General features: G+C 44.1%; 1 protein-coding gene across 6 annotated transcripts in view; it reads left to right on the top strand.

Annotated features, from left to right (window-relative positions):
* The first annotated feature begins 1163 nt into the window (after nt 1-1163).
* Nucleotides 1164-18538, top strand: part of LOC105466555 (family with sequence similarity 149 member A) — a 65326-nt gene continuing 47951 nt past the window's right edge. For 3 of the 6 annotated variants that reach the window (XM_024788119.2, XM_011715507.2, XM_024788118.2), the window contains exon 1: nt 1166-2064. In XM_024788119.2, coding sequence (XP_024643887.2) covers nt 1493-2064 — 572 coding nt within the window. In that variant the 5' untranslated portion in view covers nt 1166-1492. Of the gene's footprint in view, nt 2065-18538 lie in introns of all 6 variants that reach the window. The other 3 variants (XM_024788117.2, XM_071092718.1, XM_071092717.1) reach the window with 2 other exon arrangements.

Here is an 18538-nt window from a genome sequence, read left to right as displayed (position 1 = left end):
GTTAACTGCCTCCAAATAACGCAAAACTTAGCATTACTACAGAAGTTTACCGTGGCTCAGACTCCAGTTTGATAGCTTACAAAAGATTCAAGTATATAAGGATGAATGTCAGTTTATTCACTGCCAGACTTAATTCATCTCTTTTCCCTACCCCAAATCAGGAAATGTATCTCCTGAGATCCTCCCCTGAATATTAATGGACAAACTCCGTCAATATTACTATTTTTTTTTGACACAGGGTCTCACTCTACCTCCCAGGCTGGAATGCAGTGGTGCGATCACAGCTCACTCCAGGCCCAAGTGATCACTCAGCCTCCTGAGTATCTGACTACAGGCATGCACCACCACGCCCGGCTTTTTTTTTTTTTTTTTAAATATTTGTAGAGATGGGGTCTCCCTATATTGTTGCCCAGGCTGGTCCGGAACTCCTGGGCTCAAGCAATCTTCCCACCTCCCAATCCCGGTGCTGGGATTACAGTATGAGCCACCTCGCCTGGCTGCAGTATCTTATTTTTTACTCTGTTCAACACTGACCCCACACCCCTTTGGATGCTCGCACCCATACACTCTACCTTTCACATATGATTTTCAGATTAAGTAAAATACAATTTATTCTACTTAATAAAAAACATTGCCTTCCGTATCTGTCTTTGAATTTGTAGTCGTTCCGATTATAATTTGAGTTCTCAAACATTTGAGTTACACAGTCTCTTGGTTCACTCCGACAGGTGTTTAAATAGGCGTGCGTGGGTCTTACTACTTTAGCTCTCAGAGCCAGTCTTGTTTGCAGGTTCGTGGGTGGCGCACCTCGCTGTCGCTCCCACCCCACCCTTTGAGCAGCACCCTGGGGTAGGGAGGTGGGCGCTGCTGTTTCAAGCTCATTCGCCCAAGTACACCTTTCTACCTACCTTCCCTATCATCAGAGAGGTGACCTGACCTCAGCACGTGCGAGCTTGTCAGGTTGGGTAAGTTCCAGAACCTTTTGGAGCCAGGATTCTCGGATGGGATCTGCGAGGCTCCAAGCGCAGGGGAAATGGGGGCGTGTTCCTTTAAGGCGGAACCAGGCGAGGAGTGGGGCGTCCCCCGCGGGCACAGCCCGAGCCGCACCTGGGGCCCAATTAGCCTGGAGCGCGGCGGGGTGTGTTGAACGTAGCAACCGCGGGCGCGGCGGGCGGCGGGCGGCGGCCGCGCCTCCCGGGGCTCCTGGCCCTTCGGCCTTCGGGGGTCTCGCGGCGCTGGGACGAGGCGGGGCTGCTCCCCGCAGCCGGGGCGCTCGGCGGGCGGACCCGGACCCGGACCGGCGAAGGGCGACCCCAGCGGCGCGGAGCTGAGCGCCCTGGGCGGTTCCTCGGGGAGGAGACGGAGGCAGGGGCCTCCGGGGCTCCGGGTGCGGGGACCCCAGGCTCCTCGCCCCCGCCCGGGCCGCCTCGGCCGGATCCCCGCGGTCTGGACTCTCGGGCGGCGGCGAGGACGGCGTGTCCACTGTCGAGGCATGAAGGCTGCTGTGCTGGACCTTGGGTCTCTCTTGGCCAAACTCTTCGAGACCTCGACGGCGCCCCCCGCAGGCCCCTCCTCCAGACCCTCGGGAGGTGCTGCCGCTGCAAGGTCGGGGGGCTCCAGGGCGGGCACCCCGCTGGGCACCGTCCCGACCCCGACGCTCCTCCGCGCCCTTGCTCCGGACTCCCCCTCGGCCTCGCGGCGGGCGCCCGCCCCGCTGCTCCCCGCCTCCTACTCCCGGGGCTCCACCGCCAGCCGCGCCGCGGGAGCAGTGGGGACCCTGCTCTCGTGGCCCAGTAGCCCCAGAGCGGCTAAAGCCCTGCCCCAGCCCCCCACTCCCTCCGGCGGGGGCTGCTCCCCTGCACGCCTGGTGGTCCCAGCGCGGCCGACCCCGGGCCCCGGCGGGGCCTGGGCCGCGCTCCCGCGGAACCCGCGCCAGTTTGGCCCCGGAGAGCGAGAGCCCGGCGCCTACGTGGCCCCCGGGGCTGGCCCCAGAACCCTGTTCCTTACCCTGCCCGACATCGGCGAGGAGGGGGCCTCGGACGGCGACTCCGGGGATGGCGAAGCGTGAGTAGCAGCGTGGTCCGGGCGCGCGTATACCTTTTGCTGGGACCCCTGACCCCTTCGCCTGCCGCACTCACCTTCGCAGGTACACTTTAGGAAATGAAATATTTGTAGTAACTTCCATAACCCCCAGGCACCCTCCTTGCACGTTTCCTGGATCCTTACTCCTTGGCTTTGCGGGCTTTCAGACATAAGCTGTAACATGCTTTGTCCAGCTTTCTGAGAATGAATCCTAAGGCGGCTTGAAGGAAGGGACAGAATTTTGTTTCTCTTCTACCAGAAGCATTGCTACTTAGAGCGTTTGTGTGGTTTTCTTGAGGACTTTTTGAAGTCCCTTTGTCTCAGAATATAGTAGGTATGCAGGGAGACAGAATACACACATCTGCAGCAAGTATTTTAAGAAATGGTGAGACCTTGTGCTTTCCTGATTTCTAAGGACCAGCCCCTAGTCTTATCCCAAGTGGGATGGGTCTCCTTTGTGTGACATCTACTTAATTTATACATGCATAACACCATCTGACACAAATGGAATTGTAATGGCCAGGACATGTCTGATTATTACCTTAGAGCTCCTGAGAACTTGCCACAGTGCCCTGAGTTACTGCGGAAACGTTGACTTCATGGGAACATTTTCACTGGGAATCGGAAGCCACTTCCCTAAACACACACACACCCACACAACACCCCTTTCACTTCCGAGAGTCGTGATAAAAACATTGCTCTTTTAAAATGTGTTTTAGAACTAAGATGAGTTTTAATTTTTAGAGAGTGGAGCATATTGTTATTCTTGAGTGGGTAAATTTTCATCCTGAACGCTGCAAAGAAATAGTGAAATGGTCAAAGGCAAATGAGCCAATTCACAGACTGGGGTTTCTGCGTTGTAATCTAGTGAGGCCATTCCCTACTCCCTTCAAAAAATCCTGAGTAAATTTTGCATTCATACTGATCCTGACTCATTCACAATTTAAATAATTACAATTTCACAAAATTGCATGATATTCATGTCAATATGAAAATAAGCAAAGGCTGGGCGTGGTGGCTCACGCCTGTAATCCCGGCACTTTGGGAGGCCAAGGCGGGCGGATCACGAGGTCAGGAGATCGAGACCATCCTGGCTAACACGGTGAAACCCTGTCTCTACTAAAAATACAAAAAATTAGCTGGGCGTGGTGATGGGCGCCTGTAGTCCCAGCTACTCGGGAGGCTGAGGCAGGAGAATGGCGTGAACCCGGGAGGCGGAGCTTGCAGTGAGCCGAGATCGCGCCACTGCACTCCAGCCTGGGCAACAGAGCGAGACTCCATCTCAAAAAAGAGAATAAGCAGTTAAGCAAAAGGTTGTTCCCACTCATTAAAAAATACTATATTATGACATGTTTATCGACTGATAGTTTTCCCTAAAACTATCAGTTAATTGCTTTTGGAAAACTCACTGGAATACGTATACCTGAGGAATTAGACCATTGTTATTGGCAACTGGTCCTTAACATTTATGCAATTAATGTTTTATGAGCAAACAGATCTACACACTGACCTTAAACGCTAGTCTTAGTGCTTTTAACAGATAGGCACTGAAATATGCAGCATGGCCAGTGAAAGAACTGGTATTAGTTTCAATTCTTGAACATATTAGCTCATGTTTATATTGTGCAAATATTTGCCACAGACACTTTTTGAATATCACTGCATTTGACATTATTTACATGAGATTATTCTGAATTAACAAATGCATTCAGTTTTACAGACAGTGAAGAAATTGAATTTTTAAATTATTATTTTTTGAGATGAGGTCTCCCTCTGTCACCCAGGTTGGAGTGCAGTGGTATGATCACTGTTCACTGCAGCCTCAACCTCCCAGGCTCAAGCGATCTGATTCTCCTGTCTCAGACTCTTGAGTAGCTGGGACCACAGGTGTGAGCTGCTAGGCCTGGACAATTTTAATCCGTGGAGTCTCCCTGTGTTGCCCAGGCTGGTCTTGAACTCCTGGCCTCAAGCAATCTTCCCACCTAGGCACAACTGGGATTATAGGCATGAGCCACTGCATCTGGCCATGAAATTGGATTTTAGGTAAGTGCCATGAGAAGTAATATACACGGCTAGGTGCTTTGCAGAATCCTCCTGAGTTTGTGTGCTCCTGCTGACTGCAGCCGCAGGTAAAGGCACACGCAGGCAGGAAGCAGACTGTACTGTGAGCACATACCATTTTTCCTTTCAGATCCACGGCTACTCACATTCCCTTCCTCTCATCATACCCCACTCATTTTTCAATCACTAAAACATAAGAGACGAAGGGGAAGGAAGAAAGTATTAAGGTCACTTTTCTTTCAGTACTACAGACTGCACCTTGAAGGCTTTTTTTCCCCTCCTGGATTTCTGCAGTGGTGATTTATAACACCGAATAAACAAACCTAACACAATGAATTTAAATTTGCTCCTACCATCTCATCTGTCACTTGGCAGATAGCTGCTGCTGTTAGCCTGCGTGGTTAGTATTAAAATCAAGAATTTAAATTTCAAAAGCCTGGGAACATGGAAAGGGAGAAATGGATAATGTCAGAGAAAAAGAAAAAGAGTGATGAGAGAGAATGTGAACACATATAAAGGAAACATAAACCTATCTGTAAGAAATGTGGATCTAATTTTAAGGCTGTGGCACTGAATTCGAAAGGAAAGCCCTACTAACAGTTTATACTTTTTTTGACAATAATGCATACATTTTACATTTGCCTGATTCTGTACTTGGCTTAAAAAAAAAAAAAAAAACTCAAAGTAGTGAAATTAACTTGAGTAGGAAAATATGCAAACTCTCCTGCAATTAGAGGCTTTTTTTCCCAAACAAAGATGCTGAATAGCAGCAGGGGTTTTTAAGTGAAAGGCTCATGGAACGGAGGCTGCCCCTTTCACTCCACAGGACATACTGGCTGCACATCCGAGCCAGAGGATACTGAACTGTCTTTCTTCACCTCACTGTCCTGCATCCCTAGATGTGTGATCCAACACCTTTGATCTTCACCTTGGCTTCCCTGTGCATTTCATGTATATATTACACCTCAGTGTTTTTCGGTCTCACTCACCCCTCGTCACTACCTCTTTTTACACTTCTGGTTTGAACCACACAATACACCTTGTAAAGGTCTTGTTCTCTCATTTGTTCTGCAAATCTAAGAATTCCTAGCAATACGTAAGGTGGATAGATTGATAATTGCTGTGTATGAATGTTGGTAGAGTGTAAACTTCTAGTCAGGAAGTATTTATAGCTTGTATAAGTCATAGTTATTAGCAAGCATATACTCTTTTTTTTTGAGTGATTGAGTTCCATTGTTAAAATAATATTACTGTGGATACATTGCAGTGGCTGCTTGAATGGCTTGTCAGCATGGCTGGCAGTAAAGTGACTGGAGGGACTCATCTTGATTCCTCTGACACTGAGGCAGCCTCGAATGTGATGAAGCCTGTAGACCCAGAAACCAGACAAGGTGGATTCCACCTCAAACCAATTGCTAGCTGAGTAATTCTGGGCGGGTTTTTCATTTTTCCCTAGCTGTACTTTTTCTTTCATGATAATATGGAGGCGATAATACTTTCTGTATCAAGGTACTCCAGAAATTAATTGAAATAATATATTAAGTAACATATGGAGAAATGCTAAAAAAAAAAAAAAGTGTTATCTATGATTACTACCTGCTTCTTGGCACAGAAATGAAAATTGAGAGCCATGTTTTATTGAAAGAAACATTCTAGATGAAGGAAAGACTGAGAGAGAAAAATGATTCATTATATTTACCATGTGACTGTAATAAATGACATCTTTTAGTTCAGTTATTTGGGAGAACAAATTATCGTACATGCCAATCTTTCATCATTACCTTCCCTGCATGACTTACAGAAGATAAGAGTTAGTTTAATTAACATTGCCACTGAACGCTGTGTAACACCCAGAAGGAAATGCATTTACCACTCTGGGATCAAACTTCTAATCTGCAGAATAATCAGTAGCATCACAAATCGTACATTTGGGTAGCCCTTGTCTTTTCCTCCACTGAAACCCTGTGATTTATATTCACATCTTACATCCGTTATCAGACTATAAACTCTTTGTCCTGTGACACTTAAGGGAACGCATGCCCATGAAGGACATTTAGCAAATATTTATTGAATGGATGAAGAAAATATTTTCTTCCTTATATACCCACTGTCTTGGGTTTCTAATCTTACAAGAACCCAGGGGCAGTTTCAATGTCTTCCTTTCAGAATAATTATTGTCTTGGGTCTCTTTGTTTCATTGTCTGGAGTTTTTCCAAAGTTGGTAACGCTTTCTGCCGGGACTTAGCCTTTCCTCAGGGATGAACAGGGAGCTCAGTGTACAATTGTCACGTGACCATTTCTTTCATTAAAAGTAATAATGAATTCAACTTGGTTTTCCATATGAAGTATTTGCTTAAACCCGAGAAAACAATTTTGTTCTGTGTTATGCAGTAGACTTTTGCTGTACATTATCCTCTTTCTCTGTTGTTATATTTCAATCTTTTTTTTTTTTTTTTTTTTGAGACAGAATCTCGCGCTGTCACCAGCCTGGCTGGAGTGCAGCAGCGCTATCTCAGCTCACTGTAACCTCCGCCTCCTTGGTTCAACTGATTCTCCTGCCTCAGCCTCCTGAGTAGCTGGGATATATTTACATCTTGAACATTTGAGTTAGCAGTTCTATGTTTTTTTGCTGTGCGTTTAAAGAACACATTTTGAGTGTTTTCTAATTTCTTATCCAACAAGCATAGCCCTTGACTTGTGCCAAGCTCATAATGACAGTCCTGTGGGAGTTGAACGCTTCAGCGTTGCGTAATCATAACAGCTCATGTAAATTAGTATAGTTTTTAAAGCACAGATTGAAGTCAGATTGAATTTGATTCACATCTCATTTTATGATTCTTCTTAGAATGCTAACTAAGCATTCACATTGGGTACTTAACCTCTTTAAGCTTCACCTTCTCATTCATAAAATGGGAATTAATAATGCCTATTCAAAGAGATGTTGTAAGGATTAAAAGAGATTATATATACAAACTTGTTTCTGTGGTGGCTGGTACATAAGCACTCAATAAATAACTGTTACTATTACATGATACTCATTATTCTAAATATATGTTTATTTATTACCTACAGTCAGCATCTTTTGTACAAAATAGAGTTTATTGCTATGAGCTGCAGTGAAGGCTAATGTATTCATTGTCAACCTGTATTATATCTTTTCCATCTAAGATCCACATGGAGCTAGATTTTTGAGTAATCAGGGAAAGAACTGGAATGGATCTTATCAAAAAGCAAGAAAAATAAGATAAATGATCCAAGAGTGGTTTCAGACACACTGCTGTGAGCACAGAGCTAAGAGAGAAAAGGAGGCCCGGAGATGATGCTGAGGGAGGGCACTGTAGGAGACCAAAGCAGTGCGAGCAAATGCATGGAGGCACAGAGTCACGTGGCACGAGGCTTTCCATTTGTTAGGAGCACAGCTTTTGTGAAAAGCGTTAAAACTAGGGAGAGCCTTGGATACTGGGCACGTTTAGTAAACACTGGAAAAGCCACGGTTTAGGTAGAGAAGTGGCAGGAGCAGGCTGCGCTTTAGAAGGGTTGAGCTGATATGCAGGGAGCTATCAGCTATATCATAGGAGGCTCCTATATCATAGGAGGCTCCAGGAATAAGCACCTGAGAGGTATGGAGCCTAGGAATGAACACGGTGAAAAAGATACCGAACGGACAAATCTCGCGAGACCGGCAGCACAAAGGTGAGACTGAGGAAGCCAGAGGAAGTGCTGACGATGATGTCACGTGGCCGGGAGGAGAGCGCCACTCATAAAGGGGGGACCACAGAAGATGTGGGTTTGTCACGCAGACGAGGCGTTCCCTCTGGGATACACACCTTGAGTTGAGGTCTAGGAAAACATCTAGAGAAGGGGCAGGCACGGGGCTGGACATTCATGGTGGAATGTGGCAGCAAGTTAAGGACTGGGAGTATAAACAGGCGGCTTTGCATATACAGGTGATGGTGAACACACACAGTGATCACAAACTACACAACAGATGACATCACACGCCAAGCAAGATAGGAGCGCTCCTTACTGTTGCTGCAGGTGCTTCAAGACCCTCTAAAATGAGGGGCGTCTCCTTTCTCTGCTGGAACAGTGCTTCTCAATGTGTGTGGCATTAGCTACCTGCGAGCAGTTACCAGGTGGCTACTTGTTCCCTGTCCACGAAGAGGTAAGTACAGAAAGGGAGAATAAGCATTTAGAAATTTTATAGCAATTGGCAGAGGAGCTTTATGTCTGTTGACTAATAATTAAACATTTGGATTCACATTTGTATTTTTTTTTTTTTTTTTTTTTTTTAGACGGAGTCTCGCTCTGCCACCCAGGCTGGAGTGCAGTGGCCGTATCTCAGCTCACTGCAAGCTCCGCCTCCCGGGTTCACGCCATTCTCCTGCCTCAGCCTCCCAAGTAGCTGGGACTACAGGCGCCCGCCACCTCGCCCGGCTAGTTTTTTGTATTTTTTAGTAGAGACGGGGTTTCACCGTGTCAGCCAGGATGGTCTCGATCTCCTGACCTCGTGATCCGCCCGTCTCGGCCTCCCAAAGTGCTGGGATTACAGGCTTGAGCCACCGCGCCCGGCCTGTATATTTTTTTACCATTTTTTCTATTTTTATTATATTTTAAAAGTATTTACATACAATAAATTGGAAAAATGATCCGGCACTACAGATAGTTTGAAGACCACTGAGGTAGACTTTATTAAGATACCTTTAAACCACACTGAGCAAAACATTTCAGGACACCAAGAAAAAACAGCCAAACGTAACATTATCTTTTACTGTCCTTAAAATACCAGGCTAAGCAATATTCTAATAATATCCTCTGATTGAAGATGAGATTCTTTGAATTGTTCAGACGATCTGGAGTTGAGGATGTGCCTGGTTCACAGTGTCTTTGAGCGCTGCGGTCATCGGATGCAGCCTCCAGCCAAGCACCCACTGTCTGGGAGGAGGGAGTTTCCCATTCTTATTCTTGCTTTAATCCTAGCTTGTCAGTTTTTGTTTTGTTTTGTTGTTTTAACATAAAAACCATGGGGAGTAGAGTCTATTGCTTTCCCTCAAAATAAACCTTTGGATCATTCACTGTGAGGAGGGACAAAGGAAAGTGAAAATGCTAGGGAAAAAAATACCAGTTAACATTTACAAATACCAGCCACATATCCTGCACTTACAGAGGACCTCTTCCCTCATGGGTGCAGTGCGGATATGTGTTTCATTTTACACAGTCAAACCACCTACCTTTTTGGATATGCAGAATTTTACAATTCATAGGCAAAAATTTCAAAAATTACCTTCACATTTAATGGTCTCACGAGTAGTGTTACACAGACACGTATTTAGCAGGACATGATTTACTAGACAGCATGTACTACGTAGTACTCATCAAGCAAATGAATAAATACTATTCATTATGTATTGGAAAAAAGTTGCCCCTTTTTGAGAGGTAGAAATAATGAAGATGCCGTCTCTTGTAAAGCACAGAAATCAAATAAACGCGCCGGGCGCGGTGGCTCACGCCTGTAATCCCAGCACTTTGGGAGGCCGAGGCGGGCGGATCACAAGGTCAGGAGATCGAGACCATGGTGAAACCCCGTCTCTACTAAAAATACAAAAAAATGAGCCGGGCGCGGTGGCGGGCGCCTGTAGTTCCAGCTACTCGGGAGGCTGAGGCAGGAGAATGGCGTGAACCCGGGAGGCGGAGCTTGCAGTGAGCCAGGATAGCGCCACTGCACTCCAGCTTGGGCGACAGAGCGAGTCTCCGTCTCAAAAAAAAAAAAAAGAAAAAAAAAAAAAAAAAAAGAAATCAAATAAACGCTTTGTCATGATTCACCATTATGGAACTTTGCAATGATTACATATCATTTAGAAGCTGGTGGTCTTTGGCAGTGACTAGAAAAACAGCCACGCTAAGACTTTCGCTTCACTTGTTTAATAAAGAGGTTATTAAGGCAAAGTTGAACTAAATGTTCTTCTCAAATGCATGTATACCTATATAATCTTCTTAGAATCATTGCTTTCTTTATAACCATAACTTGAAATTATTTTTAAATATTGTGGAACTTCTATATAATGTCAGTCATGAGGATGAGGACACAACTCACCTTGGAAGCTCCTGTTCGTATCAGGCTTTTAGTGTTAATAATTCTATTTCAGAGAATGTCACTAGTTGTATAGAAAGGCAAAGTGGGGATGTATTGTAAAATGCAACATTTAATTCAATTCCCTAATATCAGTGTGAAGACTTGGAAACCATCCCTGTACATGCAGGACTCTTCATAATCCAGTTGACCTGAGTCTCCATCAAATAAAATGAACCCCTCCCCTCAAATAGAAGTTTTGTTGCTAAATTAATGCAAATAATTGAATCCTAGGGAACTACAGTTTCAATATATGAAGTGCACTTTAAAGAAGCAGGTGATATATTCCCAAGGAAAGGTCTGCCTCAGACCTCTGTTTTACTTACTGGTTTTAACATTTTTATAAGCATGTTTCACAGATTGATGTGATCATTGGTCAACTACTTACTATTCCATAAAGCCAGGGTTCTTAGCATTTGAAGTAACAGCTGGTATTTCAGGGTCTACGAGGCACCAAATATAGCATGCATGTCTTATGGACATTATCACAAATCCCCAAAATGTACCTACAAGGCAGGAATTTTATTTTCATTTTACAGATGAAGAAATTGAGACTCAGAATAAGAAATTGTCTAATTCCACCTAGCTGCTATGTGGAAAGTATAAGATTGAATTCGTGGAAATCAATCTATATCTTCCACACATAGGTATAACCAGGTACTTTTAATGAATTAAGATAGTAATGAGGATTAAAATCTACTTCCAAAGTAATTTGTGGAATTTCCACTAGAACAAAATGACTCCAAAGAATTATACTCTTTCCAATAAAAATTTAAAAATCATGTTAGTAAGGCCGGGCGTGGTGGCTTATGCCTGTAATCCCAGCACTTTGGGAGGCCAAGGCGGGCGGATCACGAGGTCAGGAGTTCGAGACCAGCCTAACCAATATGGTGAAACCTCATCTCTACTAATAAAACACAAAAATTAGCTGGGCATTGTGTTACGCACCTGTAGTCCCAGCTACTCAGGAGGCTGAGGCAGGAGAATCGCTGGAACCTGGGAGGCAGACATTGCAGTGAGCCGAGATCGCGCCACTGCACTCCAGCCTGGGTGACACAGCAAGACTCCATCTCAAAAACAAACAAACAAACAAAAACAACAACAACAACAAAAAAAAACCTCACGTTAGTAATCTAAAAGTATCTCAAAATAATATTCCTATTAGTACTGATAAAGAGACCATAATAGTCCATTTCAAAGTACAGATAAATGCATTTTGTAATAAAGACATGACTTCTTAAAGCATTCATTTTGTCAACTCTCTTCCAGATTATTTTTATAATTATGTTTCTTGTAAACTATTTTGTGTGGTGATACCAAATATATTTTATTCATACTAGAAAGGCAGTAATGAGCAAGCATTGTCTTACTAGAAAAAATGGAGGAGCAACTAGAGATGGCATTGCCAGGGAAAGGCTGTTCCTGCACGTCAGCATTTTCTTAATTAGATGTTTCACTTAAGGGTTTGGAAGAAGCCTTATAATTAAATATTGACAACTGTAATCCTTGCCAGCCCTGATGTTCATGTTTATCTAGTGAGCATATTTGTTTCATATGACGTTTAACATTTTGGATCTTTTTTGACTGTTGATTTCTAACATAAATGATATAATTTTGAGGTTCTATAAGATATAGTTAAAATATATTCTAAAAATGTATTTTTAAAGATTTATTAAAGTGACCATTTAAAACTTAGTCATTAACTTCGTTTCTTTACGGTGACATTTCTTTAGTAGAGCATGTCAAAATTACATTGAGAAAATGATGGGACCCTATGGAAGATGTAAGGAGACATTGATGGCAATTGATATTCTGATGCACGTAAACGTATTATGACTGCCCTGACAGGCGCTGCGCACGTTTACCCCACCCAGCGTGGGACTAAAAACAGTGGGCGTGGCGGTGCCATCCTACACCCAGCGGCTGTCTGTCTTTGTTCTCGAGTCTGACTGTTGAAGTTCTGCTTCTGGTTCTTTTGTCTTTGTCTTGCTTTCGTGGTGAAGTTTAACCTCGGACTTGATGAATACCTTTGGCTCTTGATATAATCCTCACAGCTCCTGAGAATCTGACTCAAGCGCGCCTGTGATTTATCTTCCTGAATTCTCTGTTAACTATGTCAGCCAACCCAGATCCAGCCCCAAAAACTTACCAAGACAGTGACTTCCTGGCTGGCGCCATCCTAGGCCTGTCCGGGAGATCAGAATAGTCAATACCTGTTTTCCTTTCATTAGTTTCTCACTCATCTCAATTATGTCTTTGTATTAAGTGAGAAAATTGCTGACCAAATATAAAGATGTTATGAAGAAGTCTAAAACTGTTGGTAAAGGAAGCATAAGATGAATGTAGACGCTAGGCTGTTCTAAAAGATAACTGGCCTGCTGTCTTTAAAACTGTCAGTGTCGGTGAGGTCTGGGGAAAGGTGGAAGAATAATTTTCTTTCTACTTGAAAATAGACTAAAGAGAGGTAAGAACAATTTAAAATATGGAATTTGATTGGCTGCTAGTTTAAAAATATAGCTATAGAAGATACTTGGAAAAATTAGATTTGAATATTAAAGAGAATATTAGAGTGAGTACTAGTTTCAGGAAACTGTCATTGATTTTCTTAGATATGATAACAGTATGGGGATTATGTAGGAGAACATCCTTTTAGGAAATGTATGGTAAGGTAGGGATCAGTAGAGTGTCACGATATTTGCAACTTCCTTTCAAATAATCCAGAATAAAATACGTTTCTGGATTTAAAACAATATGGTAAAATATTAACCATGGTTGAATCCAAGTGATAGGTATTTTTTTTTTTTTTGGTATAAATCTTTCAACTCTTCTGTATTTTTAAAAATACGTTATAGTAAGAAGTTGGAAAAACTATTGTATATAAGAATCATTATTATTCTGACCTCAACAGAAATGTTAAATATTGACTTTTCATGGGAATTGTTCATAAATAATGTACATATTTAGAGGATGAACATCTAAATGATGAAACAAAAGATAAGTAAATTCTTGCCTTTGTTTTGGAGACTAGGTGGTTTCTTAACATTTGTGAACTCTAGTGTTCCAAATTTCGTATTTCCACCTTTCTTGAAAGCATGTGGTAATGGTGACTTTCTTTTATAAAATTTCAAGTCTTCAGAGAAGAATCTAAAGTTCTGAAGAAGGAAAAATGGAAATTATGATAGAGCCTAGAGGGAAAGAAATGAGTATGTTTAATTTTGTTACAAGGTAATAAGAAATAGTGGGGAAGAGAAGATGGAGGAGATACTTCTATTCATAGGCCATGCCTCTGGGTTCAAACTCTGGTCATTCTGATATACAGTCCAGTGTTAATACAAGGAACCAGGACAGCTTGAAAAGGAAATGTCACTATTACTGAGTTTTCAAAGGATGTCCAAATCTTATTTTTGCAAAACATGGCTGTTTGTATAGTTTATTTTTGGCAAAGTATGGTTGTTAGTTGATGTAGTTTGTATAGTTAAAAGATTTCTCTTGTCATTGCAAGTTTTCCTGTCTGTACCATTATGAGACGGGTGAATTTTCCTCTCACGGACATGTGCTGATGTTGGGAGACAGTTCTCCCTGGGCCTTTTGTTTCTGTACGTTCTTGCTGGATATGCAGAAATGCAAGGCCCTTCGTGGCTCTTTATTAGGGCCATTTTCCAGGATTGCATTTGCAGTGAGCAGCCTGAAGAGATGAGGGAGAAAGAGCACATGAGCCACCGGCCACTGTGGACCAGGGGGTTTGCAAGCTCAGTGTTTCTTGTGACGCGCACTGCAGGATCTAGGACCAAACGCTTGCCCTGTGGGAAGTGGGGTGCAAGGAACAGACGTGAATTCTGATACTGTGGCAACTGCTTTTGCAGCAAGTAAGAAGGTCTTTCATCTACAATTTAGGATTCTCATGTTTCCTCTAAGCATCCACCAAATTGTGACAAACTAATGTGTTAGCTTCTTAGCTGAGTAAAATGAAATCCCAGACCCTTCACAGTCCTTGACAGCCAGCACAGAATAGTTAAGCAGCAAATATTTGCGTGACAATCACTTTCTTAAAGCACACACACACTTTTTGTGCAAAGCAGTGACAGTAGCTGAAATTGCGAAACGAAATTCCATTCTAAAAATTTGCCATCTTAACTAGATAGGTAAAATTTTCTAACGTGTAAGAGAAGGGGCTACACACTCACGCAGACAATGAGCAACTTGGTAGTGGGTGACCACTTCGTTTCCAGGTCATCCACGCCCCAGGGAGGTGTATCCTTGGTCAGAAAAGGATGGACTTAGGATAAGATCCCAAGATACATCTACAGAATGATTCTGTGAGGAGGAAATTCAAAGGCACTGTTTTCCTCCAGGGTGGAGGCAGAGGGTGGGTTGGCTTCCAGTTTCTTGCCAGTTTTATAGAACACAGCATGGTGATGTGTCCACAGCCATACAGGCCAATGACTGGACTGTTGGAAATTCTTGCTGGTGGCATCTCACAAACCTTTTCCTTTCTCTCAGTACTTTTTCTCTAAGTAATGATGCAGTTCAGGCCCTCAGCTTGTTGTTTTGTGATATGTGCCAGCCACCTGCTTCTCGAACCATCTCTCTCACTGGATGAGCACAGAGCTAGGATGCCTGCTACACCCACATCCCCTGTGGAGGTCTCTTGACCATAGTCACTGCCGAGGGAAGCAGCCCTAGGAAACTCCACACACACAGTAATGACGCTGCCCCTCCCGAGCTGATCAGAGCACGCTGGGAAGCCTGAGGAAGACTCCATCCATCAGCCAGCCAGCAATCAGTGACATGCTCCCAGGGGTGGCTCTATCCAAGCAGGGATGTCAATGTGGTGAAATGGGTTTCTCACGAGAATTTGCACACGAGGTAGAGGGAGAGTCAGCAACACAGCCTTGTTGTCAGGTTTAAGTGAGATCTTTCCCATAAGGCACTTAGCAGAGCACTTGGCTGAAATATGGGGCTTAATAACTGTTGGATAATTAACACTACTATTGTGAACAGTTGAAGCTGAAGGGTACTCTGAGAGAAGGCAAAGAACAGAGAGGCCATAGGCAGGCTGGGGCCATGAATACCCAACAGTTCGAAAGGGAGGCTAGAAAGAAATATGGGGTAGAGGTGAGATGTTGAAGAAGCAACGTAGGAAGTGGAATCACATGAACGAGCATGGCACCCTGTCCGTGTGCTGCAGACTTGCACTGCCAAGAGCGCGAGGTAACAGCCTGTTCTCTGGCTGCCCGGAGGCGGATGACCTTCACAGTCCCCAGATTCTAACCCCTAAAGCCTGCCATCTCCTTCCTCCCTTATATTCCTGTTTGGGTGGCATTTCCCAGACTCCTGTGGGATCTGGACGCTTGTTTCCAATATTTGTAAATAATTTCCACAAAATGAATTCCTTTCATTGGTATCATATCACTTGCCCAGTCCATACTACTCATTACTAGGAGTACCTCGAGCAAGCCTCGCACCTTGTTACCAAAAAGGATACATTGATGGACTTGCCCTTCCCAACTCACGTCTTCCTGAGGTCCCCCTTTCTTGCTGGCTGGATAGAATTTATTCACTCAGCTTTTCTACCGTAGGATAGTGTGATGGTCAATTTTATGTGTCAACTTGACTGAGCTAAGAGACACCCGAATAGCTGATAAAACGTTATTTTTGGATGTGTCTGTGGGGGTATTTCCGGAAGAGATTAGCATTTTCATCAGTAGACGCATCGGAATCTACCCTCACCAATGAGAGTAGATCTACCCTCATCTAATCCCTTAAGGGTCCAAATAGAACAAAAAGGCAGAGGAAGGGCGAATTCTCTTCTTCGTGATCTCGGACATCCAACTCTCCTGCCTTCAGACCATTATCGAAGGGCCTGGTGCTTGGGTCTTTAGACTCCAGGACTCCACCCTCGAATTCTCAGGTCTTTGACTTTGGACTGGGGGGAGTCACGCCATCGTCACCCCATCGACCCCCCTGGTTCTGAGGTCTTCACACTCGGGCTGGATCACACCACCGGCTTTCCTGGTTCTTCAGCTCGCAGGTGGCAGATGATGCGACTTCTCAGCCTCCGTGATTGCGTGAGCCTGTTTCCCTAATGTATCTCCGGGTATCTCTCTCTATCTTATTGCTTCTGTTTCTCTGGAGAACCCCAATACCAGGGAAGGAAGAGACGCTTGCTCTTTACAAACGGGCAGTATGTCACAGTTCTGTGGGGATTTTGAGCTAATTTTCTGCTTTGGAACCACTGAAGAGGCTTCTCGAAGAATGGAACGGCATTTTGTAACGGTAGAGCTGTCGCGCGTGCCAATTACAAGTGTTGCGGGAGGACAGTTATTTCGCAGGCAGAAGTGTGTCTGTGTGATTCTCTGAGAAGCCGTGCCTTCCCGCCAGGCAGAAGGTGCTGGAGCTGACGGCACGGGCCGACAGGAGCAACCGTACACCTCTCGCCAACTCCACCCTGAGAGGCCTCACAATGGGTGTTTGAAATCAGCCAAGGAGGAACTCTTTTGACCCTGCATGCCCACAGAACCCCCACTCAGAGCTTCGATTTCTTCCGGAGAGTTAGTCTACCAGCACACTGCTGCTAAGTAGTGTAAGATGTATGTTTACTTCACAGTAAACACCTTCCAATCTACCCGATTCCACAGGTAGATTGAAACAAGGGGATGCTTTTGACAAAAGGCTTTGAGATTACTGTTTCTGTCATAAGAACACTCAGAAGAGATGTCAAGAGGCTGGCCTCTCCAAAGTCACACAGTGGAAGTGTGGGTACCAGGTTCTGTCTAGTGGCTTTCAACATTTGTTTTCTGTCTTACAACATCCATCAGAGGATGACATGTACCTGCAAGAAACAGTTTCATGAGCATTTGTTAACATAATCACTGCAATTATATCCCTTACTCTTCAGACAAGCAAGAATAAGGGAATGTACATGAAAGGCGTAGTCTGAAATATTCTGGGTGTTTTTTTTTTTGTTTTTTTTTTTTGAGATGGAATTACGCTTTTGTCGCCTAGGCTGGAGTGCAATGGCACGATCTCTGCTCCCTGCAATCTCTGCCTCCCAAGTTCAAGCAATTCTCCTGCCTCAGCCTCTCAAGTAGCTGGAATTACAGGCATGAGACACCACGCCCAGTAGTAGAGACAGGGTTTCACCATGTTGGCCAGGCTGGTCTCAAACTCCTGACTTCAGTTGATCCTCCCGCCTCAGCTTCCCAAAGTGCTGGAATTACAGGCATGAGCCACCATGCCCGGCCTTTTTCTTTCTTTCTTTCTTTTTTTTTTGAGATGGAGTTTCTCTTTTGTTGCCCAGGCTGGAGTGCAATGGTGCAATCTCGGCTCACTGCAACCTCCACCTCCCAGGTTCAAGTGATTCTCCTGCCTCAGCCTCCCGAGTAGTTGTGACAACAGGCACATGCCGCCATGCCCCACTAATTTTTGTATTTTAGTAGAGATAGGGCTTCACCATGTTGACCAGGCTAGTCTTGAAATCCCTGCCTCAGGTGATCCAGCCACCTCTGCCTCCCAAAATTCTGAGATGACAGGTGTGAGTCACTGTGCCTGGCCAATATTCTGTTTTTTAATGCAAATCATTGATAAAATTAGTCCTACATTTTTGTGGTCACAGCGTACGACTGACACTGAGGGTAAGGACCATGAGTTTAGATGATACAAGGCTGAAAGGAAATTGTGCTCTGCAGGGCCCTCGTTACAATTGTCTGTCTTCGGGAGCCACTCAGCTAAATATTATAAAAACCAAACAAAAAGAACAGTGGAACCGTGCCTGGAATGCTTTAGCTCACGATGCTTTCTTTCCCCCTTATAAGGACATGTATTGTATGTATTTTTGTTTATTATGGGGAAGGGCTGAGCTCTGCTTAATGGAAATATATCTGGTATATTCCAGAGCTCATGGTTTTTTGAAATTCAAGGTCCATATGAAATTCTGTTAATTTAGGATTAGAATGTTCACCTTTATTATTTAATGTACTTCAGTTGTTGGTTTGGTTAATATTCACGCTTTGAGTTTAGCATTGTGTGTCTGTGTGTGTACATATATGTATGTGTGGGTGGATGGATGTCTGTCTGCATATGTGCATGTGTGTATGGTGTATGTGTCTGTATAGGGGTGTATGTGTATGTGTTTCTGCATGTGAGTGTGTGTGTGCATCTCTGTGTCTGTATGAGTGTCTGTGTATATGTGTCTGTGTTGGTGTGTGTCCATGTATGAGCCTGTATCTGTGTGTGCCTGCATCTCAGTGTGTGTGAATGTGTGTC

Source organism: Macaca nemestrina, chromosome 3 (genome assembly GCF_043159975.1).
Source record: "Macaca nemestrina isolate mMacNem1 chromosome 3, mMacNem.hap1, whole genome shotgun sequence".
NCBI classification, from domain to species: Eukaryota; Metazoa; Chordata; class Mammalia; order Primates; family Cercopithecidae; genus Macaca; species Macaca nemestrina.
Note: the sequence above shows the minus strand (reverse complement) of the source record. Positions and strands in the feature narration are given on the sequence as shown.